Source organism: Glandiceps talaboti, chromosome 20 (assembly GCF_964340395.1).
Source record: "Glandiceps talaboti chromosome 20, keGlaTala1.1, whole genome shotgun sequence".
Taxonomy (NCBI): Eukaryota; Metazoa; Hemichordata; class Enteropneusta; family Spengelidae; genus Glandiceps; species Glandiceps talaboti.
The window spans coordinates 11,183,117-11,210,991 of NC_135568.1; the positions used below are offsets into that span (position 1 = coordinate 11,183,117).

General features: G+C 33.2%; 1 protein-coding gene across 6 annotated transcripts in view; it reads right to left on the reverse strand.

Annotated features, from left to right (window-relative positions):
• Positions 1–27,875, reverse strand: part of LOC144450724 (inactive dipeptidyl peptidase 10-like) — a 242,786-nt gene that overhangs the window by 58,327 nt on the left and 156,584 nt on the right. The window contains exon 1 of one of the 6 annotated variants that reach the window (XM_078141406.1): positions 7,537–7,707. The exons of the other annotated variants lie outside the window; for them this stretch is intronic. Coding sequence (XP_077997532.1) covers positions 7,537–7,596 — 60 coding nt within the window. The 5' untranslated portion in view covers positions 7,597–7,707. Of the gene's footprint in view, positions 1–7,536; positions 7,708–27,875 lie in introns of those variants that run through there. 6 annotated transcript variants of the gene reach the window in all.

Sequence of the window (27,875 nt, forward strand, 5' to 3'; positions counted from 1 at the left end):
TGTCAGATTCTGGCTGTACATGTGTACAAGTGATGAGCATTATTATTGCAGAGAAAAACTTATAACAACAGAAGTAAGATCAAAATGTCTGCTTTGGTTCAATTACCCACTGTTTGAAGAAGACAATGTAATGTTCATGCACGCACAGACACACGTATAAAATTCAACACACACACACACACACACACACACACACACACACACACACACACACACACTTGTATTTGTATAAAGTTAAAGTACATCCATATACACATTCATCTACATGACAACAAACCTCCTCCAAACAAACAAACACACATATAACATGTTTACATACAATCAAACATTCATGAAAATATGCAAACAAGGGGAACCCTCCTACACACACCTACATATACTTTTAGACGACCACACAGCAAACACAGGATAAAACACAAACAAGCCCATCTATTGCACATTATTATACAAAACATCTTTAAGCAAGCTTTAGCTTTGTTTATTGTTTTCTATTTAAGCTCTTATTCGTACTATAAAGTTCAAAACAAAATGAGTATCATGTACGTATTTAAAACCAGTAGTTGTAATAAATCTAACGATATTCAGAGACAAGAAATAGAATATGTCGATCCTGCCCACACTATACACAAGGGAAACGCCACTTGATGGGTACAATTCTATTAGGTGGTAACCATTATTACATTATTTGTGAATTGCAGTTTACAGTCACTCTTTTCGGCAAATTACACGCCGGCAAATAAAGTGAGAACTCGTTTCCTGTAATGGTACACTATATACTGTAACAGCGCTAACAAATTGAAACAGAATGTCCATGTGAAGCGTTTGGTACATGTATGTGACACTTCAAAGCATTAGTCGATAATTGCACCATTGAATTAGCATGCAGGTCAGCATACGACGTTATCGCAAGAAAAACATACTCAATAACATTTCTTTCACTGAAATCACTAACTGGCAATGACAGAAAGTCGGTAGGTCCAGCCCTATGACCCATTTCACAGTTATCGGTAATAGGGTGATTTGGACGGATAACCTGCAGCTATGCTAAAAAGTTAAAGGCAACATCGACAAAATAACTTACTGCTTTTCAGAGCATCAAAATGAAACATGCAATAAGTCACAGTCTACTATTGTTAAGTGTTCATAATACTCCATTTCTATTGAGAATATGCAAAGGGCGATTATTTTAAACAATATGATTGATAAAAAATTTAATCATCATAAAATAATAATTTGAGTGTAAGAAATCTAATTATGACGATATTATTGATAGTAATAATTTTTTAATAGTTTTCATTCAAGTATAAACCAACTTTGCCAGGAGCAACAGATATTATATATATTTTTGTGCATCAAACTTATATACATGTACACATGCATGCTTCTTTGCTAGCAGCATAACTTTTAGAAGTTATAAATTTTTTCAAACGAAAATGTCTGTAATATTTATATATTTTCAAGGGTTAGTACCGTATGATAAAAATGTATCAATCAATCTTTTGACACATTGCAAATTCAATATCTTTTGAAGTACTTAGTTTAGCACAGTTTCCATGGAGATGAGCAAGTTTTCTAGGCTGGCAACACTTTCACTCATTAAGTTAATTGGAATTTTTTATGAACAATAATCAACTAAATGTCCTTGAATAGTTGACAGATGACTATGAACGATAAATTTTAATATGTCATGCAGTGTTACATCAATTAAATTATGTTCAGTTCTTGCTAAATTAAAATTCTCAAAGTACATCTATTTTTTGAGCCCTGTCCGTTTTCAATATTTAATAAACTTTTTATATTAGAAATAATTCAGTTCAAAAATGGTTTGTTCGACTAGTTTTGCACTGACAATGTTTTTTTTAAAAGAATTTTGAACTAAGCTTTTATATTGACTTGTCACTATTTCAGAAATTGATTGTTGAAATTCTTCATTTAGTGCTAATCTTCGTCCTAGGAAATACATTTTCAAAATATCATAAGCAAACAAATATTCTGTTGTGACAATATAGACGTCAAATCAGAAATCACTTCTGCAAACTTACTAAATTCTTTATTTATGGATAATCTCGCTTTTGGAAATACATTTTCAAATATCTTCAGCAAACATATTTTGCTTTGACAATATAGACATCAAATCTATTATGCAATAAATGTCAGAACTCACTTTCTGCAAGTTTATTAAATTCTTGAATCTCACTTTAGGAAATACATTTTCAAATATTTTGTGCAAACACAAATTGTGCCGTGACAGCAATAGATACTGAGTCTATTAGACCATAATTGTCAGAATTCACTTTCTGCATGTTTACTGTCTGAGTTTGCGAGACTACAGGGGAAATTAAAGTACTTAACAAACACTGATAAAGTATCCCCTATGTCAAATGTCCAAACTGAGATAAAATCAAATGCGGCAATAATGAGACGTACGTTCCAATGTTCAAATAGTGTTGATAGTGTAGCAGTATAATGATTTCACATTTCAGAGTTTTATACGTGACTTTTACATCTTTCCTGACTACCCTTTCAGGCACCTGGCAACAGAAAGGGTAATGTCTTGTAAATCTAAACCACACAGTCTTGATGGAGTGAAGGGCAGTTAAAATCTTTAATTAATGTACACCATAGCTTTGTATTCCATAGTTGATAATTTTTTTTAACTGATCTGATTTGATCAAACTCAGACAGTTACCCTACAAGTTATAGAAATGATTTGAACGAACCCTCCAAAACAACCTTAGTCCGTTACACGTGACAACAGGATGAAACTGATTTGTAGAAACCTCAACAATGATCAAACTGATCTAAAGAAACTTAGTTGTTACCCATGACAACATGGTCAGACTGATTTGAAGAAACATCAACAAAGATCAAACTAATTTGAAGAAACTTAGTTATTTGAAATATACAGAAACTAATATTAGAAATCCGGAAAATTACGAGAACAAAATTGATTATTTGTCCTTTTTTCTGTGTTGTTACCAGTGACAATGATCAAAGTGATTTGAACAAACTTAGTTGTTTCCCTCAATGAATGATCAAACTGATTCGTACCATGTTAAACTCAGTTTTTTTGTTAAGGGTGGTAAAGTAGCTAAAATCTACTGAGTTCCCTTGTCATTTTACTGGGGTTTCCTACCAAGATCATGGTGTAATGTATGGGGAACTATTCTAGTTTTACCAGATTTTTCCATTCCTGTTACCGAGGTTACCAGCCCGTAGCAAAAACATTGTAGACTGCTACCATCAAAAGTGATAAATAGAAGAGATTTGAACAAACTATATAGTCTGCTGTACCCTTCGAAACGATCAAAATTATTTTGAACCAACTTAATAGCCAACTACTACAACCCTCACAAGATGAAGTGAGTTTAACCAACTTAGACAGTTATGTACTCCATCATAATGACCTTCACTCTCATACATGTAGAGTAATGTGCAAACAATTAATATGCATGGCAACCTTTTGCACTGTTCAAGTCTTACGGGACGCATAAGTCATACGCCATACTAGACTGTCTAAACAGAGGATACATCAACAGGATAGAAATGGCGTCGCTAAACGAGGTGAACAGCTACATTCAAGAAAGTAGCATAGTATTTAAATGATGCCTGGCTCACCTACTGTTCTGAGATGAGAACAGACCATTTAGTATAGTTCGTAATTGATAGCATGTCAGCAGGTCGGTTCATCTCCTTTTTTCAGCTAGGTCAATTCTGACAGGACCTTTTAGACAACAAATGTCAAAGTCACCATTATAGCATTTTGATGCTATTTTGCTGCTGGTGGCTTCTAAAATGAATGTATTCATCTTCCATATTGATAATCACCCTGGGCTGAAGATCATTCAAAAACACTGAGTAGCCAAGAGTTTAAGCTCTCTGATCTATCTTGTATGCATGCATTTATCGATAATAGTACTGACTGCTGAGTCATTACCGTGACAACGTTTACACAAGAAAAGAGACTGTCGAAGTAAACTCAACAGACTGAATCAGTAGTACGGCAAAAGATTCTCCTGAGCCAGCACACATTTTTGTGCTGATATCATCATTTTATATAAAATTTAGGGAGTGTACGTGAGGTAGCTTTGCTGTAAATAATACAGTACCTGGTACAACGTGGATAATCTAGCTTACGATATAGTTGGTCGACACTATAGTAATAAACACAGTATTAAGCTGATTGCATACATGTACTCTCTCATTTTTTTTTTTACATATTTCTTGAACACATATGATTTATTCATAACATTTTTTCAAAAAATTCAAATTATCGATATTCAAAAATTTGTTCTGGTATATTTCAGTTTTATCTACTTTTGATAGTTTTACCAGTGTTCAGATGTTTGAAAAGGGTTTGAATTAGTCTACATTTCAAGTAAAGAATAAAAATTTCAAGGGTGATAAAACATGTTGACTTTCTCAGTAAAACATTGCGAAATTTATATGCAAAAATTTAAGTTAAAAATAAACTGTGTCCTCAACATAAATCATTTTCACTCAACTAACAAAAATCTACATTTGTTATATACACGTAACAGATGTTAGAACTATTATTATCTTTTTTTTTTCAGATTATTTAAGCCAGCTGTTGTAATGTATAAGCGAATATACAGTGATATTTTTGATGTACAATCACAAACTCAAGTATAGTTCTTCAACATTTAGGTAAAAATTTCAACTCGCCTTAAAAATTTGGAATTTCAATGGTCAGATTTTTCAAGATTAAAAATAATGACTAAATAATTAATGCCATTTTATCGTATCGTGGTTGATGTTCAAATATTGCCGATTAGATCATTAAGCTGCAGTGAATGTGAATATGAAAGTAGTGTTATGTAACAGTATTAACCAAAACCTTGAAAACACTTCAACATCAGGGTTTGAGTCATTTAATATACCAACATGAAAAAACAAACAAAATTTGAACCAAATTTGTATAAAATGATGAGCAATAATTCATTTCATTAGTAAGAAAATTGCCATGTATCATCAAGTCTAAATTTGAAATTTGAAAAAAAAATCCGTCATGAAAGATATAACTCGCCTTTTCAGTATTTTAACATGGAAGTGCATAATTTTGCAAAATGTAAGGTCCCTCCAAGGTTTGACTAAACAGCCTCTCTCCCCAGAGTAGAATGGAATATCTCAAGCTTTCATAACATAGTCAATTTGCAGAACCAACCAGCAATTTTTTGAATCGACAATTTTCAGCACGTACTATTATAACAAACCTAAGTACAAATAACATAACACTCAGTGTAACACCAACCATTGACATCTTGGACACTTTCCTCCTTGTTTACCTGTCTATTTGAATAAACATTGTCACTGTTGTTCTTCTATGAACAGACTTTTGTATGATTTTTGTGAACAAAATTTCCATTCTTCTGCCACAAAGTATATGCATTGTTCTTTTTTGAAGAGACTTTGAAAAATATTTTGTGAACAAAATTTCTACTTTCCGCTGTGTGCCGCCGTGAAGAATATTCATAAATTGTTCTCTCTTTAACAGAATGTTGTATAATTTTGTGTGATTAGAATTTCTATTTTTCGCTGTGCACTGCTGCCAAGTAAGGGTGTGTATATATATATTGTTCTTTTTTTAACAGAATTTTTGAATAATTTTATGAGAACAAAATTTTAATTTTTGACAAACAATATGTTCTATTCAGTATTTTTTGTGGTTCTGTTAACACCTCAACTATTGTGATGCAAATAAAGGAAAAGTATGTTTCAACCATGAAAACAGAGATTCCATTTTTTGATGAATAACATAGCTATCCAGAATTTTTTGTGGTTTACATTATAACTTAACCTACTATGCACTAAAATGGTAAAAATAAGTAATTTCTGGGATAACAAAGTTTCCTTTTCGACAAAAACTATTGCAAATCACGGCTATTCAGAAATTTTTCATGGTTCACATCATGACCTACACTAATACGGTACAAAAAAGGTAAAAATATGCAATGACATGAGAACAAAATTTCCTCTTCTTCACAAACAATATTGCAAAATATGTCTATTCACTAATTTTTTGTGGTTCACATTATCACCCTAGCCTAGTATGCTGCAAAAATGGTAAAAATATGTACGAACATGTTTCAGCACGATCGCAGTATATTAAACACAACAGTTACTGCATTTTACATTTTATATGAAAGTTTCAGAATATTATATATTACACGTGTAAAGTCTCATTATATTAGTGCTAAAAAATTCTAGTATTTACTTTTGGCGTTAGTCAAACAAATTTCTATTCTACTTTGGAAAATTAAAATGCCAAAAATCAACAAATAACAAGAATTGTGAAAAACTTTTTGTAAATAACGTGAAATTTGACTATTTTAAATATTTTACACAAATTAAATACATGTGAAAAAGGTAACTACAATGTGATCAAACTTTTACATTCAATTTGAATATTTTTTACAAAAAATTCCATTTTTTTGGTCGAAAAAACTGAAGGAATTCAGACTACAATATTACATCTGAACATACAGAATCTTACATAATGTAGTAACATAAAATTTAGTTGTTTTTTTTTGTCTGACAAAAAAGTGACAATGTTCAGCTTATTGCTACCTATGAATTAACATACAGAATCCTGCTAAACATGGGAGTATTAAACGTATCCAAAAATTTAGTGGGATTTTGGTCTAAGAAAAAAGTCACAATAATCAGGTTTCTTTGACTATATCATACACAAACACACAAAATCCTGTGAAACACAGTTTACAGTAATACTCAGTATTTCAAAATTTAGTGATTTTTTGGTCTCCGAAAAAAAAGTGAGGAACTTGGCATACGACAGAAGTAGTAGAATTCTGTGAAATGCATTAATAGTACGTCAATGACTTTTTTTTTTGCTGAAATATTCAGATATTTTTTGTTGCTGAGACACCTAAAGTATTTGTGGCTAGGATTTATTTAACCATAATTATGCCGATTCACACATTCAGACAACAACTCTGTGGGGGTATACTATTATGCTAAAGGCAATGTTTGTTACCCGGAAATAATGTACATGTACACTGTGTCAACATATCGCAGCAGGGTATCTAGTTTATCTTTAGGAAAACTCAATATTTTGTGTCACTTGCCAACGGCTTGACAAATGAATACATGCTGTAGGGCTGTGTACATGTATATTTTGGAGATGAAATTCTACGGCATTCACGTTTGACTAAAAAATTCTGTGTAAAAACAAGGGGTTGTCAGAGGCATTAATTTTAACTGTTTAAACTTAAAGAGTACAATATGCCTTGAAACCACAAACACAGGATAGATAGGTAGATGGATGGATGGATGGTGGGTGGGTGGGCGGGTACAATGTAGATGGGTGAATGGGTGGATGGATGGCTGGCTAGATAGATAGATAGATGGATCGATAGATAGATAGATAGATAGATAGATAGATAGACAGACAGACAGATTTCTGTTTACACTACATTGCCTAATCTAGATATGTGACATCATTCAGAAGAGAGGTACACTATTTTTAATGCATATGCACAACAAATTTATACCTACATGTTCTTGTTGTTCATGCGTATTAGAGCTGTTGTCAACTGCAGCTTGAATAGCCGACATAATGTTCCAAAAGACGACAAAAAACAGACTTCAGTATTTACTCTTCATACATAATACATACTCATACATGGCATCACAACTGTGACCGCTAATTTCTCATCACTTTTTTGCTGGTACGAAAATGTTCCAACCAGGTCATCAATGGTACGTAAACAGCGACTTTGAAAAACTATAAAATTCCAAACAGTACAGCTGAGATGTTGACAGATGGATGATCCAACTCTGGACTGTGGCAGTGAAATTGGGTTCTATTCCGTACTTATACGCTGCAACGTTGTTTAACAACAAGGGTCACATTTCCAGGTGTGACAACACCGTTACTATAAAAAGCTAACATATGGAGCTGCTGGACAATATTTCTGTTGACCTATATTGATTGCTTTTGTGTACAAGTCCTGACAACACACTAGCAACACCCAGCATAAAAGTGAAAAAACAACCTCCAGTGCAATGCCACACTGGCTAACAATGGGACAATCATTAATGCTTCATTTTACTAATATCGTTAATATTATTATTTGTTCCGGATGACTAAGAATGACATTAATGGATGAATGCTCTAAATTAAAATTCAAAAGCAATCAATACATGTAAAATTTACAAGATTAACGATGTTATTACGAACAATGCGAGGATAACACTGTATTTTTAGATCGAACTTTCGGACCTATCATCACTAAGTCTTGTATAAGAATCAATAAAGGATTAATATTTTCTGAGGAAAATTGATAGTTTAAAAAAAAAAGTCAAGAAAAATCTACCCATACCTGTTTTTCCAAATCAGGCATTCTGACAAGCTTGCTAAGAAAGATAAGATAAGGAAGGAGAGCGAAGGAAGATAGAGAGGAAAGTGAAGTTGAGCCTTGGTTGTCCGCTGCTTCCGTCAGCACTAAGTCACAGAGTTGTAACCAAGCCTAGTTTTAATACAGCTTGTAGCTGCTTATCATCCTGTGCATTCCTACAACATACCTCATATTAATAATATGTTGGTTTCTTGTTGCACATCGCTTGGGGAGCTGACGTCAAAACGAGGGTGGATTTGTTTTTTTTACCTTTCCTCACAATCCTCTAAGACCTAATTAGTTGATCAGCTGGTGGCGTTGTCATAGCAATGCTATATTGGTTCGTTTTTAATAGGCAAACTTTGAAAAGGAAGGAGCTGAATTTGTAACAGAGAATAGAACACTCATTTCAAATATATGAATATGCTAATTATATGCTAATTTTATCCACCAGAGTTGAAAGAGAGGTTGTATGATGCATGTAATTATATGCTAATTTTATTCATCAGAGTTGAAAGAGAGGCTGTCTGATTAGTTCTAATTATATGAAGCAGTGTGTCGTCGGTAACAGTGTTTCATGTTTTAGGGCCATTAATGACTGTCTCTTAATGACCTACAGAATTCACGTCATTAGTTGAACAACAGAATATGAATGCCTCACAGCATATATGGTGACATGATAATGACCAGCACATCAGTTACACCATCTACAATTTTTGAAAGCAGATACTTGATATTTTTAGATTTCCAACCAATTAATTTTGGTCAACAGGATATCGGTGTCACAACTAAGATATCAAAAGTATACATAATTCATTTTATTTCAAGGCAATATGAGGATTTGAGATTGACAGTTAAGTATTTCTTATATATTCAAAATTCCAACAAATATTTTTTATTCAAGTGGCATAAACTGAGTTTGTAAGGTGTTTACTCGAGTGGAAATACTTACATAAAACCTAGAATACACTATAATTCTAGCGTAATTTCAGTGTCGATGCATGTCCTCTATGACATTACAATTTTCTGCTTAGAGCAATCGATTGCATAGTTATTTCCTTAACACCAGGGTTGAGCTCAGTCTCGTGCCAGTTATGGTTAAGAATGTTTCATCAGTATTAAATACAACACTGTGAGTACTTTTTGAATGTGCAGCAACTATTATGTACAGAATTAAAACCCGACAATTTTTTTTTATGTGTTTAGTCTCAGACATGGGTCAGATAAAATTTGACAGATTTTAACAAACTGGACAACAATTTTAGAACAGATGACATGACAGAAATGAAACGTTGATAATGTTTTTGTTTTTTTAAAAGGATATTTAGGTAAAACTCAACAAATAACACATTACATCAGTGATACTCTCTACAAAACTTAGCTAGATGTTCGTACCGTGTACCTTCACTCTAGTGGGAATTAAATTTCAGTAAAAGCTTGGATAACTTAGGTTATCATCTTATATGCTAGGAAGGATTTATATTCTGCTATCAACTCATGATGTGAACTCTGTAAGTCATTCATTAAAATATCATCACCCCGCCACATATTACTGGGCTCTCACTAAAAAATTTCCTATAAGGCCGAGAAAAAAATTGTTTGGGTTCCGGTTACCTGACCCCACCTAGTAGTTTTTTACACTAAACTGGTTCTTATGTATTTGAGAAAAAATAATAAAATCTCGAAAATTGTGTAGTCTTGCAAGAAATGGTGGATGCGGAAACTGACATCAACTTTAAAAAGACAATATAAAACTGTTCTTCCAATCTGTAATGGCTGTACATCGGATGAGAAGAAACCAATAACACAGAGACCATATGGAAAACAATGGAAAATATAACTACCTGAACGAGACACTCACATATGAAAAAAAAAATTTAAAAAAAATCTATTTACCCCATTCTAAAAATGAGTGTAATTGGAACCATACAATTTTTTTTTTGTTAGGCATAATACAGACACTGCTTATACTTGTTGTAGATAAGAGTCCCGAGTCCTATAGTTGTATTGAAGCCAGAGATTGAAAACTGAGCCAAAAGACTCAAATTTCAAATTAGTCTACTGCATATGACAAACTGTACAAATTCCCTATCTCTGTTACCATCAAGATTGTCATTGTTTGGGAACCATCGGTAACAGACAGGAGAAAATGAGTAAAACTTGCACAGATTTCCATTCATGGTACCATAATTTTGGTGGGGAATCTTGGCTACAATACCAGTGTACTTTTAGCAATTTACCACCATTAACAAAAGCTCTGCTAAAGAGCCAAGCAATTTTTGTACTTTTTACCTACATAAAGTACATTGATCACGGTACTAAAATCATCAGAATTGGCCGATAAATGTTCATTATTTGATTCAAGTCATTTTAACTGTAAGAGCACCAAGTCTGTCAACCGTAGGCCTATAAAACCATGGTAACCCTATTATGTTTTGTGATCAATACTATTACCATAACAGGAAAAATTCACTTATGGTACTTAATATCTTCAATGTATTTAATCATTGTAAATGAAAAATCAACATTTGATAATTATTCTCACAAGTCTGACCGATTAAACCGAAAATTAAATTAATTACTCATTCATTATTTTTCGCGAAAACGAAGCAATTGTATTATGGTGAAATTTTGTAACTTCAATGTATCACTATTTTGAACGGTCATATGACTTAACTAGTGTATGAATTTTTTATAAGCAATGACAGTAGATCTGAAAGTTTAATCACAGGTACTTTGGTAATCGGAAAACAGTATTCACACAAGCGTAACATTTCTATGTACGATTACAGTTATCACTAAGGAGGAGTCATTATCTTCATCACCTGTACCCTGTTGTCATGGTAACAGAGAAAGTCGTTGATAAGACAGAGGTTTGAGATACAGGTTTATGATTCCTACGATTTTTTGGATCAACAGATCATTTTTAAGGTGTACAGATGAGCAAGAAAAATGATACGACGTGAATGAGATTATGCGAAACACATGTGGCTGGTGAGCGGTGGCTAGTTTGCTGCCAAGAAAAGAGAACATCTTAAGACACTACTACATAAATAATTGACGACATCCATCAAGATACTTTGCTTGTAACACTTGACGTACATCTGTTTATACTAACAATAAAATAGAGAATTCCTATACAATTTACCGGTACATACAAATGCAAATTAGATTACTATTGAAAGACAAACCTTGAGGACTCCCTTGACTTTTCAAAATTTGTCTTTCAAATTACTAATTACAGATTTGACAAAAATTGGCATTCCCTGTTGAGGCTCACTACTACTAGTATCTCTAGATTCAATTCTTCACAGGTATTTTTTGTTGCAGAATAAATGGCCATAGTATGTTTGTATAAAGGTGTATTTGAAAAGAAAGAAAAAATTAATTCAAATACTATTCTTAGACCAGAGACTTGCATGACTCTCTGCATGGCTGGACTCTCTTGTATGCCAGATATCTGTATAGCCAGGAAACTAAAGACTCTGGAAGTGGAAGAGCTATTTTTTGTATTCCTTTACTATAGAAATTCAAAAAAATGAATTTTTTGATTTCCAAGCATCTGGGGGAGAAACGGTTGCACAAAATAGTACACATACAGAAGGTGTCACCCTCAGTCAATGCATGGAGGCCAAGATATTTTGCCTCAGTTTTATATATTCTGTATCCTTTTAATGTATTTCTCCCAAATGATCAATATGGCAGAACATCAAAGTGAATTTATACATAAATATCAAAACCACTTCAGGCACATTCTCTTATCACTACTTTTTTACCATTCAAAAATTCACTGATAACCTTTCTTGGTTCTCAAATCACAATATACATTTCTATGAATTAAAAAAGTTGCTTTGTTGAACAGCAACATTTTGAAGTATAGTCTGCAATCAATAAAGTTGTTTCTGTCAAATGTTTGGTAGAAATTTCTCATTTTTTTCAATAAATTACTTCATTTGTGATTAATTCTTCATTGAATTCAAAGTTGCTTTACAACAATTTGACTCGTAGTCTGCAAAAAAGTTCAGTCGATGGATAATTGTGTTTCAGTAGGTACAACACTGCAAGTACATGTAACTTTTAAATTTGCAGTAAAAACTACATGTATGCCAATACAGTCACAGGTGTAAACTATGCCAATACAGGTATGCAGTAAAAACTATGCTAATACAGGTATGCAGTAAAAACTATACTAATACAGGTATGCAGTAAAAACTATGCCAATATAGTCACAGGTATGCAGTAAATACTATGCCAGTACAGGTATGCAGTAAAAACTATGCCAATACTGGTATGCAGTAAAAACTATGCCAATACAGTCACAGGTGTAAACTATGCCAATACAGGTATAAACTCAGCTTGTGCGCCTTTAATTTCTGAAAACAAGTGAACTAGTTTTGAAATTCAAATGACAATGAAATCATTGTACTGTGATACATATCTGATGTGCATTGAGGAGTACAAAATGATCCAGGTTTTATTGGAAGCCTGAATTGTTTATCTTGGCAATCTTTTCATCTCATTCAGTCCATGACATGACGTCATTCTAAATGCAATGGCATGTTCTTTTTTGGTGAATTTTTTATGATTTTGAGCAGACGACAGGAAATGGAACTTGTAATTTGTACTAACAAGTCAGAGCTGACTGCAATGAGATACGCCTCACCATCACTACAATAATGACACGGAAATTGCTTTCAAAAACTGTCTGTGTTGCTAACAACACTAAAAATACGATACATGCAATATAGAGAAGTTCCCTCACACTAGAAAGCTATGACACGGCAAAAATGTTGCCATCATGGGAATTTACGCCCTGTGACAGATCGCGCCTCGATAAATGTAATGGTTAGCGGTGATGTGGGAAAGGTCTTATAAACATGTCGTATGTAAATGTCAGGAGATTGAAGCATTAGAACGATGGTGGCAAATTCCCCCGAGAAATGTTGGGTAGTAACGGCAAAATTGCTTAATGGAAATATGAGAGATATGACTTTGCATGACTACTCTTACAGTCATGGACAAGTTGTCTATTCCTCGGAGATTTTATGAAATTTATTGCTATCATCTTCATGGCATCTCGGAAGTCTATACACCATTGGCAGTAAACATGTCTAATTCAAATTGATACTGCTTTGACTAGAGAGAATCTTTCGAATTAAAATGTGATATGATTTTCATTGACCGATGCCATTGCAAAAGAAAACGCAAAAAAAAAAAAAACACCGCAAAAAAAAATTTGAAGAAAGGATCGCAAAAAATCTTGTCAGCCTGTAAAATTCAAATTGTAAAACTTTGACTTGAAAATGTCATCTGGCAGTCACAAATTCTTTAGTTTCTGTCTTTGTTTTTGGATTGTAAAAATTTGGTTAAGGGAACAATACCAAATCAATTGGTCTATTTCCCTTCAAGTATCTGTAGAAACTTCCAGTGGCCAGAAAACACCTTTAACAGGAAAGACTAACAAAATTCAAATTAAGACAGAAACTTTGACTTGAAAATGTCATATGACTCACAAACATTTTAGTTTTTGTCAATTTTTCAAATTGTAAATATTTGTAAGACTGACAAATTCAAATTGACACAGAAACTTTGAATTGAAAATGTCACATCACTATCACAAATTGCAAAAAAATTTAGTCCCAGCTGACAAATTCAAATTAATACCACTGTGACTACAGAAATACTTATGCCACAGAATTTGTCTATTTCACATATACCGATAGTTACTGTTAGTCTGTAAGGTGTGCCATGATATGGCGCCCTCACACAACTTATAATTTACAATTTTTAGGAAATGATGGTTCAATATATACATGTACATATTGTCTATCCCAGCCTGTTTTAGAAGACATGTAACCATAAGAAGCCTGTGACATTAGTGTGTGGGTGTTAAAGTTAATACAAATATACTGGGGTTTTTAATTTGATTATTTTTAAACAGGAAAATCAAAGGTTACATAATTCTCAAATTAGCTGATAGTTAAAACGTGTTGAAACTGCTATTTAAATATCTCTCAATTCAACAAATTGGGGGTTTATTTATTTATTAACTTTGTTTAAATTGGGTAAAATATTTGCACAAGCTATGATCATCATTCCAGGACTATTGTTATGGCTTTGATTATTATAAGAATTGCTAAGTATGTATGCAAACATGCTAACCTGTGTAAATTGCAGACTACACATTTCAGGTTTTGTTGATTTAAAGATAGAGGGCGCTATACAACACTTGTGAGTAACAGACAGCAATAGCAGACAATTTTACTGAAAATACTTTTTTTTTTAAATTTGAAAATGTTTCAAAATTTTCATCTGCAGTAATATTCAAAATCGCAATGCCAACTGTTTCCTGATTATGACTGAAAATAAGATACAATTTCGCCAAACAATGGAAAATACTTTTTTGTCATTCAGGATGGCTGGAATTACAAAACATCCTTTATTCATACAACAAAATACTGTTAAAATTTCTTTTAAAAAAAAAAATAAAAAATTTTGATCACGACACATTCAATTTATTTCTACAAATGTTTGGCAAATGCTTTCAAATGGTACACATTCAAAAACGCATGGAATATTTGATCTTTGAAAAAATCATTCCTCAAGATATATTTTTTCTTCACATTCAACAACTGGCTGCTGGTATTATTAGAATGACAAGACCGTTACAATACAGCAGGAGATGAAATCAATGATTCGTGTCGTACTGGCATTGATGACAGCCATCAAAGACATTTCAATGGCTGTCGTTTTGTTATTTTGTTCTACAGCAAATTAAATAGCTTTGTTTGGTTTCCCCACAATTAGTAGGATATTGAATATTTGATAAGTTTTGGCTATTAATCATAACATTGTGGCTCACAGTACATATAATACAAACGATATTCTTTCTTTACCAGTTTTTATCATTTTGGGCATTTTGTACATTTATCAATGTTACATAGTATTTTTCTGACTTTTACAATCATTTTTCTTATTCTTCTGTATTATTCTAGATTTATTTTAATACATCTCATGAAAATATGACGTTATAAGTCGAGTTACCCTTTGGTTCCCACGGTGTATTGTTCAGAAGACGATCAAAACATAAAAGCCAAATTTTACTTAACGCTAAAACCATGTTTGGACATGGAAATACAAACTCTTTTCACAATCGAAAGTTTGACATTGTTTCAAGTGTTGCACTCAAGCAAAGTTGGAAATTTTCAATAAAGACTTATCTTCCCATACATTTCGCGGGAAAACAAAAACGTTAAAATAAGTAGTCTTTGTTTGTACATTTTCAGTTCATGACCTAGTTCACAATTACGTAGTCAATTGTAACGGAGCAATTTCATAAATCAATTAATTTATCTATAATACCAGTAATAATTCTCAATAATAATTACTGTCTCTCCAATATTGGAATCTCGTTTCCATGGTTATCAGGACCCATAGAACTTCTGATAAACAGCCATCAATACTACATGACACTGGCTTGTTTCTTTTCTACACTCACGTAACACTACCTTCCTCAACTCTTTAACCTTGTCACCCCTGTGCTTTATGGTTTAACCCTAATCTATCAAATACATCATGTAGTAAAGTGGAACAATGTACAAGAAAATAGGAGTGAAAGAGTCAATCGGTAAAATCAAGTGACTCAAAACGGATGTCATATTAAAACTAAGCAGTAAGTCTAATAATATCTACATACATAGATAATCGACAAACTTTGTTTCTATGGTAACTTGAAGTAATAATCTGCGCAACAGGTTTCTATGGTATCGTGCCAACTCCCATACTACTTGTGGGATTTAAGACAAAATGGAGACAGCATACTTAAGTCAAGCAAATCCTGAAAATGACCTCAAGGATTTTCAGATATGGTGTGTGTATGTGCAGTGTGTGTGAATTTGCACTTTTACATCATGAAATAACAAAGTTCCTACAACTTGGGCACAACTTAAGCAGAGTACCACATATATCCTATAAAAAATTCTACATAGTTGTAAATTTTTCTCAATAGCCAATGTTCAGCAAACTATGTACAATGTAGAGAGTTCACTTCAGTGGTTTATTACTGCTGCACATAATCATGGAAAAATTGGCACAATTTCAAATCAATTTTGCAGACAAAATATTTCAAAATAATTCAATACCACTAATATGACTATAGTTTCGAACAACTGCAGCAGAAATGTGTACATTTGATGACTAACTGAAGTGAAATAATTCGCTGATAAAAATTTCATAGCGATACGCAATTGAATACCACTATACAATGTAAAGAGAAAAACACAGAAACTATGTACAGTCACTGTCTGTTTCGCATTCACTGGTTCTGTGTGATACAACCATGCAGAAACCAATTAAAACAGCACATTCTACGTAGTAAGTTCGTAATTTCTTGCTACATTTTGTATAATTGAAATATACTAGTTAAACATACTGTAGCAAGACATAGACAAGCGGGCGCCAACGTTTTGATATCACCATTTGATGTTTCAATGGTGGCAATGTTATTTTTCTTTTAGGCCCAACAAAAATAGTTTGGTTCTGGTTACCGACCCCCACCTAGTTTTTCACTGCCAACTTTTTTTATGTATTCGAGAAAAGATATATAAAATCGCTAAAATTGTGAAGTCTCGTGAGAAATAGTGGATGCAGAAACTGACATCAACAGTATAAAACTGTACTTCTAATCTGTAATGGCTGTACATCTGATGAGAAGAAACCAATAACACAGAGACCATATGGAAAACAACAGAAAAAATAACATGCATCTGAACAAGACACACACACATAAAAAAAAAAAACCATCTAAATACCCCACCTATTCTAAAATTGCGCGTAATCGGAACCACACATTTTTTGGGGACCTTAAACAAAATGTTGCAAGAAACTATTCATTCCTTGTTGTCTTAAAGTGTAGCATGTACAGTTTCTCATTAATAGTCTCTGCAATGGGTGGTACGATCTACTGATAAATAATTTATATTAAAGTGATAACACCCTACCTCATCTTTAGAGAAGTCAATATTAACATCATTACCGTCCTCAAAAGTCTTTGCGTCAAACATTACGACTCCTGTCAAAAACACAACTGAACTCGTATCATGGGTTGGTTTCGTCTACAGGTGAGCGGTAATGTTCTAAAACACCGTTTTTATATTCGCATTGTTTATGATTGACAGTGTTGGACTCAAGGGACATAAAAAGGCATATACATTTTGATTACAGGTTGAAAAAGTGATTAGACCGTAACAATAGGTTACTGTGGCTTCAATGGTTTTATGACCATTATGGGACGTTTGTTTGACAAGCCTGAGGAGATCGTCACAATTTTGTCGGATCTATTTTCATGTGGAAACTAACAATTCTGGTTTTTGATTAATATTGAGAAGAAATGAACAAATTTTGGGAGAAAATTCTGGCATACAGGATATGCTATTTTTTGGAAAATAATCATATGAATTCAATTTTGGACGGAAAATTTTGCAAACGACATGAAAATGCAAAAATGTCTCATTGGACCCATGTCTGTATACATTTAGAAAGAATACCATGTTTTTTTAAATAATCATATGAACACAAATTGTTGGTGGGAAACTGTTGCAGACGACATGCAAATCATGCAGTAATTTATAAATAGCCTCGCTGTACTTGACTAACCTTATATAAACAGAAGGTTATCTTTACAATTGAAGCATAACATACTTGAAATTTGTAGGACAAGAAAAAGTTGTATAATAATTACAAAATGTTTGAGCACAGAGTGAGAAAGCGCTCTATAATTTTAAACTAACATTATTATTATTATTATTTTCTGATGCAATGATTAAATATTTTAGAAGAACAGCCATACAATTCAGAAAACAAATTTTTGTGCTCGCATAAAATTTTGGACATTGATGTATCTTTCCCTGTATTGAATTTTTCCAATTAATTTACTTCAGTTAATAAAGAAATTTAAAGTCAACATGACAAGAAATTATTAGCGACAATAAAAATACATCCCATGGGACCATGTCTGTATACACTTATTGTTTGCAAGTCTTCCTTCAATATATGAAGCATATATAAATCATTGGGGCAAAGCTATATTATACAGGTTAAATTAAGGTCATGGAATATTCCATTGAAAAATGCAGGGGTTGTTGTGGAACATTCTATTTGAGTAATAGGGTAGACAAGGATTGTTGTATTTCACGGAAACAACAGTGTGCTGTGTATAGTGACAGGCTGCAAGTGTTACCTTCAATGAGATATAATTATGACAAATTTGACTGCAACTTCACGAACCTTGTTGAGAACATGTTTAAATTCAAGAAATATCAAACATTATGCTTGCAAAATATGTTGCTTCAACTTGAAATGTAACCTTTGATATGTGTTGTGACCTATATAAAGATTCACATGCATGCATTCGTATAAGTCCAGGAATATGAAAATGTCCTCTAGGAGCAAACAAAAGTATTCTACTATTCACCACTAGGAGGCGCTATACTATTCTGCATGGAAGCCGTCATCATCACCATTGATTATACTACAGTGCACTTCTAAAGAAGTTCTACAACAGTATTTCACACATACCAATTCCTGAAAAGTGAATACTATCAATATTCCTGGACATATTTTTGATTAACCAAATATTTTCCGGCAAAATATTCCAGAGTACTTCTAGGTCATTTATCACATTTTACTAAACACTTCTGCATATGGACTAATATCTACTTCATCATAACAACCTACTTCACATTAATCCAGACAACAAATAATTTTTCATCACCATATAAAGTTACAGATTAATGATCAAGCTGAAAAGTGAATAAAAACAATTTTTCATATCGTCGACTGTTTCATCCATAATTCCATGTTACATACTGCTGTAAAGTGGAACGAAATGATCTCGGATAATTTTTCTCCTTAGGCACGAATTCTACACATCATAAATCATAAACCTATGGCGCCTAGCTATTGCTAAAACTTTGAGAGAGATTTAGTCACTGCTGGTTTGCATTGAAGTTTTGACGGTGACATTACTTCAAATGCAAAAATTTCATTTTTATGCTAGTGATAATGTCAAAGCACTTGCATGTATATGGATATACAACATATCTACATTAGATCTCCATGGTCACTGAGACCACCCAAGGACACACAATGTTATCTCAACTCTCCAAAATCCTGGAGTACAAACTGCAGATAATTCTTGCAAGTAGAGCAAACTATTTTTAGCTTGGCTGCTTCAATTATACTGTGTTCTACTTTGCTAGAATGTGATAATATATTTATAGAGTGCTAACTTGTTACAGTACAATTTAAAAGTAAATCATGGTCCTTAGTGTTTAACAAACAGTAAGTCCTAGATACACTCTTGAAAAAGTGGGTCTTAAGTTGTTTAAAATATTCTGATTTTTGGTACTGTATGAATATTTTGCAAATATTTGGTTGCAGAAGCATAGATGACTTACCGACCGACCGACCGACCGACCAAACGAACACATGGTACTTTGCAGTTAAATTTTCAAAAACTTGATAAATACTGTTAATACATGAATCATATAAAATGGATATCATCTGGTAACCAGCTGAATAAGACAATCAAATGAAAGAGCTATACTAAATCCATTTAAATTTTCCAGAAGTGCTGTTATAGGCTGAAAAGACATCGTTTCTCTCTGGAATGTGATTAAAAAAAAAGAAGTAACCAATGATACCTTGGCAGGAAAATCTACAGGGAAATAGAAGTACTACAAAATTGTCATAATTTTGCATTTTTGCATGTAAACAATGTTTAGGGTAGGAGTCGCAAGTTAAACTATGGTCGTCAGGTTATCAGAAACTCATTATTTTTTTTTATTTGGCCTAATGTGAAACAAATTAGTATACTTCAAATCCCTAAGGGATGCACTGAAGCCAAATAGTAGAAAGATAATAGCGAAGCTATTGCGTTCTTGTAATTTGATCATTTTATCTCTTTACGCCATCCTCTGTCATCCCCTATTTTTTACTATTGATTCATTAACACTCACTATAGTCAACATAAACAGCCTCCTGGACTATAAAAACATGTTTGCCTATACAAAGAGTTAAACAAACAGAGAAAAACAACTTGTCTTTTCAACTATTACGTCAACTTAACTTGCCTTGTTACACTTATCTCGTACAACTGAATGGGTCAAAAAAAGCTTCACACATAAAACCCTTCTTTATAATACTATGCTGAAACGTCAAGAATGCCTTTGAACATTTCATTGAATCTTTTTCCTATAATTTACAACTTCTCTTTCAATGATTATGCCGGCTTATAGTACGTATCTTGTACAAGAGCGCATATGAAAGGGCTACAAACACTTCTCCTGATAAGCTATGCTGTAACTTCAATAGTGCCTTATGAATATTTCATGCAAAAAATGTTCAATTCTCTGAGTAAAACTGATGGCGTTATTGAGAAAGATTGCGAAAAAAATTATACGTTACCCGACCAGGATCTTTCTTGACAGACATGACTGAAAAGATACCCTGCTGAGTAATGAAAAGTTGATGACTACAACAGAATGCTACAAACGTCAGTGGTGTCCTTGTATCCCAATCACTATTAACCCCATCAATGACAAGATAAATGATTTTTTCCACTACCCTTCCTCGTCAAGAATTCCCATGACATGTCTTCCTCAATAAAATTTGAAACATTTTAATTCATGAATTTTGATTAACCGAGTGTATATTAACATTATCGATCACGATTCATGAATTCACACATCAGCCATATTAAGAATATTCCTGGAGTTGTGGGGCCTTGTCATGGCATGGCCATATGTTGCAACTATATCATGATATAAACGCGAGCATGAATTGATACAAAGGAGAATCCTTATCAATAAAACGTTTGCGAGAATTAGACAACATCACGGAAAATTTCAATTGACGACGGGTCAATAGACCAATAGAAAATTAATGGATGTTTGGCATGCTTAAGCAAAGATCACATTCAAGTAATTATTGAGTAAGACTATCTTGTCCATGCATTGGAATTTTCTATTTGCAGTTTTGATTACTTCTCGGTCCAGTAATCATTCTACTGGTATGACCAAGGCCATTGAACTAAAATACAGTCTATCAAAATGCCACCATATAATCAGAGTGCCCAATTGTATATCTACTTAATCACTACAAGGATAAACTTTATTCCCACATTGCTTTCATCATACCCATTAATAACCTTGGCCATCACTTCAATCATGAACAAGGTCAAGTAAGGTCAGTATAAAAGGTCACGGTAAGGTCATGCAAAGGTCAACTTTATGACAACATGGTCATGATTGATTGACAGCAGACTCCTTAGCTGGCCACAAGACTTTCAGGAAACAATTTCAAAAGTAGTTGCAAAAAAGTTTGAGCTCTGTTGTGAGCAAACTCAGTCAGTTTCCTTGACTTTCTACTTTGCAATGTTCTGAATTCATCACAAGCGCAAGTCACTGTGTTAGTTTAATTGGTATATATCTGTATTTGGGTATACAAAGATGGCTTTGGAAGGGTTTAAAGTTTAGCATTATGATGCTCTCTCTCTCTTTCTCTCTCTCTCTTTCTCTCTCTCTCTCTCTCTCTCTCTCTCTCTCTCTCTATATATATATATATCTATCACAAAATTGCATTTACAGCTTTCTTTGAATGTAGTGTACATTACATCTGTTCTAATTTTATCATTATGCCTGGTAGATGGATGACATATCGATTCATACGCAGCATATCGTGGACGTTTCATACCCTGGCAAGTATTTGTGGCATGTGTTTTGAAATACGTCTGAATTGTTGTAGAGTAGTTGTAATGCCGGCAGCTATGAGTGGTAATTATCAATTGTATCGTATCTATGTGTATGCCTGACTTGTTTACATCAATTGTAAACTTAGATGAAGTGATGACAAACCAATGATCACAGTTGTCTAGGGAATTATTCTGTTTGTAACATGTTCAGCTTTTACAACTATTTAATTTGTTGCACTGCATGAAAGATTCATTCATGTGGGTGCCAAAGAAAATAAACTTGCCTCATAAAGTCACAGTATGGCCCCAACAATTTGCATTCATTGTACAAAACAGACCTTGGCACGGATGCAAAAAGTCAACTTTTAAGAAGTATGAAAACAGATGTCAAATTCTACTGGGATTTTACAGGCATGTTGTCTGAATAACAGCTGATACTGTAGTTGATTTAGTTGTTGTAAATGTTATCCCAGCTGTAATCTTTATCTTTTTAAAACATCGGGAATAACACTTGTAGGCAATATAAAATATTGTTGGAGTATGTTTTCAGATGTTTGCGGTTAAAACCATAAACACAGAGTTCACTCCATAAAAGTTAAAAAACAAATGCTGGGAGGATAAATAATGGGTACACTTCAATTACTTTGTTTTGGAAGAGGGAATATAAACAACCATTGCTTCTTCTTTTCAATTCTTTTGTTTTTCATCAATTGACGGGAAACGGGAGAAATAAATAACCCCAAGACATCAGGTTGTAAAACCCATGTTTGTTTTATACTTACTTTCCCACTCTGTGTTCAAAGTGCTTTACAACCCCAAGACAGCAGGTTTAAATTTTAATGATTTATCTAAAGAATAGACAACTTAATTAGACAGTTAGACTAATAATAGTTAACTCTAATCTACCAAGTTGTTTTCAAACTGTCTTTTTGTATCTGTGTGTTCCATTATGTAATTCAAAGGTAAAGTCCTGTGTCTCTGTGCCAAATGTTGACCTTTGAACTTATGTAACCAATGAACAGAACAATAAAAAGTGGGCCAATAAAAGCAGAGAATGAAAGTAAGCCTAGAATTGTGCAGCCATTAATAACAGGCTTAGGTCATTGTAATAACATTTAATTAGTTCAGTTATCATGTTCTTTTTTATATTATAGCATTTAGTCAGACAGAAAAATGAAATAAAATTGTTACTTCCCGGAGACTTTTGGAGTGATTGATAAATTTGTTTAGCCCTACGAGTACTAGATGGAATATAAACCAATGGTAGTGAAATCAGTTGAATATCAAAAGTAACCTGAACAATTCTCCTTTGTAAACTCAGCCTTCAAGAAATACTTTGGTACACTGCAGTGTCAACACTTAGAGTTCTGGTTATTCAAGTTCTATACAATTTGTGTCGTGTATGAAATAAAACAGCCACACCTGGTAGCCATATTGAATCATTGACCTTTTCTGTATACATATTTGTAATTGGTATTTTTTGGTAAATTTGCTGTCAGTAAATGCACACTTTGAACTAAATTTAACTTTAACACACATACTGCCGTCACACCTGTTGAACTTGTAGTAGCACCCTTTCACTTTCCAAAGTTGTATCTTCGACAACAAGAGTGAAGTGAAAAATACCGATTTTTTTGGACTGAAGACTCACCTTAGAGCCAGAATTCTCTGATAGCAAAGCACTGCTACTAGTACTAGTAGCTATATCCTGCATGTTTGGTCAGCAGTTATTTATCCTGACAGTTGTTATATAAATCAATTAAACCACATTTATCACACAACACATGGTGTAGTCTCATACACAACTGCTTTAACTTCAACTTTCAAGGTCAATCTGTGATTTGACCTTTCACCCTTGTGTATGCAAATGACCCTAGTAGCCTCTCTCTGGACTGTATCATTGGTGACAATACTCAAGTATTTTGATAGTGGAAATTTTATTTGCTTTTGGCAGAAAATGGGAATGAAGATGCCTAACACATTCCACACTAAATTTCCACAAACTATTGATAATTAATGTACAAATTCAAGTTAGTTTATACACTACAAAATATTACTTGGATATTTCTATAATAAAACATGTTATCCTTAGCTTACATATATTGACAATTTCTTAACTATATATACAGAGGCTTGAAATAGGCTTTATTTGTTTACAAATATTTACTTACAAATATTAATTTTTTTCTTTTTAATTTTACATTTTTTTTTGCATTTTTAAAAATATCTTTTCCCTACAAGGTGTCATGTAGTAAAGTAACAATTTGAAAAGCTGGTTGTGTATTTTTTTCTAAATTAATTTTAACTGTTCTTTTGGCTTTAGTATGGATATTAATTATTAATGAGCGCCCTCAAGTGGCAACCTTTAGAGCATGTCAGCAATCAGTCAAGAAGGAGCCTCTTTTAAATGACAATGTAATTAAATGTAAAAAAAATTAAAATTAAAATTAAACAATAAAGAAAGAAAGAAATATTTGTAAACAAATATGGCCTAGTTCAAGCCCTGCGCTATATTCACACAAATGGAAAAATCGCAAACCATCAAAGAACACAGATGTTGACTGCAAGATTATGGTAATTATACAAGGTGAACATGGAAACCAAAATAGATAAGTAACCATGGCAACAAAATCACAGCTTCTCCCTTTTATAAACAAAAGTAACCACTAACAACTATAAAGTTACAGACTGTGTCCCTGGAAACAAGTGTAACCATGGCAACAAAGCTACAGCCTGTCCCTTAAAAAGAAATTAAAAACCAAAGACCATAAAATGATACAGACTGGGCCTCTTCAAATGCTGCAAAGATGGGAAAGCAGCAGGGGATTCCAGGGAATGTAATATGAGGAAAATATTCTGGACCACATACATGTAGTCTACACCTTGTGGGTATGATTTGTGCAATGATTTATACTCTCTCTGTGTCATCATAGTTTACACATATAATACCCAGCAATCTGTTATTGCAATACTTGGTAATCTGTCCTCATTACACACAACAGCTGTTTACATGTCCTCGAGATTAATTCACATCTCAACTGAGTCAAATAGAACTCAAGAACAGTTATTTTTAACTGCAGTCCTTGCACCATGGTGTTCAATTTTAGCAGTCTGTGTTTGTGATTGTGAGGTTCTCAAAAAGGTGTTAGTAATAATTGTCAACTTTACATCTTGGAAGGTAGTATAGAACATTTGAGCTCGCTTTTTCTATAAATCACAGGATGAAAACGAGAGAGAGAGAGAGAGAGAGAGAGAGAGAGAGAGAGAGAGAGAGAGAGAGAGAGAGAGAGAGAGAGAGAGAGAGAGAGAGAGAGAGAGAGAGAGAGAGAGAGAGAGAGAGAGAGAGACAGAGAGAGAGAGAGACAGAGAGAGACAGAGAGAGAGAGACAGAGAGACACAGAGAGAGACAGAGAGAGAGACAGAGAGACAGAGAGACAGAGAGCAGACTCAAAGAAAAGAGATTAATTCAGATATTTATCATGGTCATCACAGAAGCATCATAGTTGGTGTCCATAATACAAACAGACCTGGTTAATTTTATAAAGTAACCAAGTCGGTACTCAGAGCTCACAGTCTGAACCCTTATAAGTTATATACTGCAATCAAAGTGATTTGAACTGAGGCTGTAGTGATAATTAAGAACAAGAATAACTTAACTGCTACAGATAATGCTTTATGGATTAATGTATACAACATATATCTAAATACATTTTCGTGTGAAAGCCTTTCTACCTATCGTCACATCCTAATGAAGAACACAAAAGATCTTTTACTTAACCATACAGAGACAAACCTATATCAAGATTTTATACAAGGCAAAGAACTGTTAAGCCTCTTTATAGGAGACAGTACAAAAAATTATAACATTTTATTAAGTAAAAAAATTGACAAATTTATCCAGCAATTTCTAAGTAGTGCAATGGAGCATAGGAAAACATGTTTAACCTGATGGAGAATTGTAATTTTTTATCTCTTTCTTTATCTCTTATTATTTCTTTGAAGTTATTATTTGCTATTTTAACATGATATTTAAATTTTTTTGTATGTATTTGATTCTATGTAAATGCTGCTCCTAATGTTTTTAGTGAGCCCCTGATATAAAAGGGATGCAGAAAATAAATAAATAGAACAAGTATAAAGTAATTAGGATAACTTAAAATAAGATATGGAACCATCTTGCAATAAACCAAACTATCAAATGACCAGTTTAAGTCTGTTGACCAGCATTTAATGAAACGTTTTTATATACTGTTGGAAGTGTATCAGAATTTACATGAAGACTACATGTATGCTATAATACCAGCTGTCACTTGATAATTGGCACAAATTGGTGTTAAGTGGTTGTATTTGATAAATTACTACTTTATCTGGTGATGGGATAATGCAGTTTATTATCATTCAATATAGTCCTGACAGTATTAGAAAAAAAGATAAATAAATTTGTTTGTCGTGAGAATATCAAATTACAAGCTAAGGCTAGATCGATTGCTGTGATGAAGATATTTCCATTTTGTAAAGAATGCATTTCATATTACGTATTATAAGTCACTTATAGTACGTAATAAAGTGTCATCATCGTTTGCTGACTGTGCTTATAAAGACACACAACATTTCAAGAAATTGCCACTAGAGGGCAATCTTGATACCAGGGTGTGGACGTGGATATATATACAATCAGAACACCCAAGTATTTTGCATAATACATCAATTTTCTTAATAAGCAATGGAACAAGACAAACATGTTTTCTGGAAATTTCCACTGGGGTGATCTCATTCCAAACAACAAAATACTTGCGTAACACATCTATTTTCTTTAGCACTGGTCAAATTTATAACAATCGACACCTGACATTTGCAATGGTTCATCGTAAAGTAGATTAGCGTAAGTGGTTGTATTCATTGAAAGCAAAGCCGTAACAAGCTGAGACCCAAGACCTCTCAGTTATTACAATTTCTTTGGAGGTTGGCAACGCGTTAAATGCAACTCTTTCAAACTAATAACATATAGCGTTCTGAAATTCCCTAAGGCAACTGTGTAATTGTACTGGCAGCACTTTCAAGCAAATGAGCTAAAGTGAAGCACTCAGGGAAAAGAATTAGAAGAAAATCTAAAACATACTATTCAATTTTTGTGCTCCATAAAAGATGCCAAGCTTCGTAACTGATGAATTGTTGCACTAGAAATCTAAATCGATATGTCAGCAAAAAAGTCTGTATGTTGCACTGAAAGATCATTTCACATAATGGGAATCTTTCAATGCTGTCCTTTCACGCAAAGTAGTTTCCCGCCTTTTTGACTATTAGACTACACCAGTACTTAATAAAATTTATCAGGAGAGTTGTACTTGCAGCAATTCAAACGTAAATTCTTCCTTTTTTATACCAAAATGATTAGTGGCACATATCGTAGTAAAATCATCTTTCATGCCATGAAATGCACCCTTTCTCCCTAAAAAAATAACTTTTTGTACAGCACTACTTTTTTGTGTGGAAGGATACATATTTAACAAATGATGAATACATCTTTTCAATGGATTTTTACAGATCATAAATTATGTTATCGAACAAAAAATGTATCAGATCTAATACTTATCATCAGAAATGTTCAAGTATGGAAGTTTAACATTTATTTTCTAACCATTTGGGAGGCGAGGGGTCTTGAGAGTCAGACTAAAAAGTTGACTTATTTTAAGGTACGACTATAATTAATGTGTAGTGTACATGGACACGTTGCATAGAAGTCATAC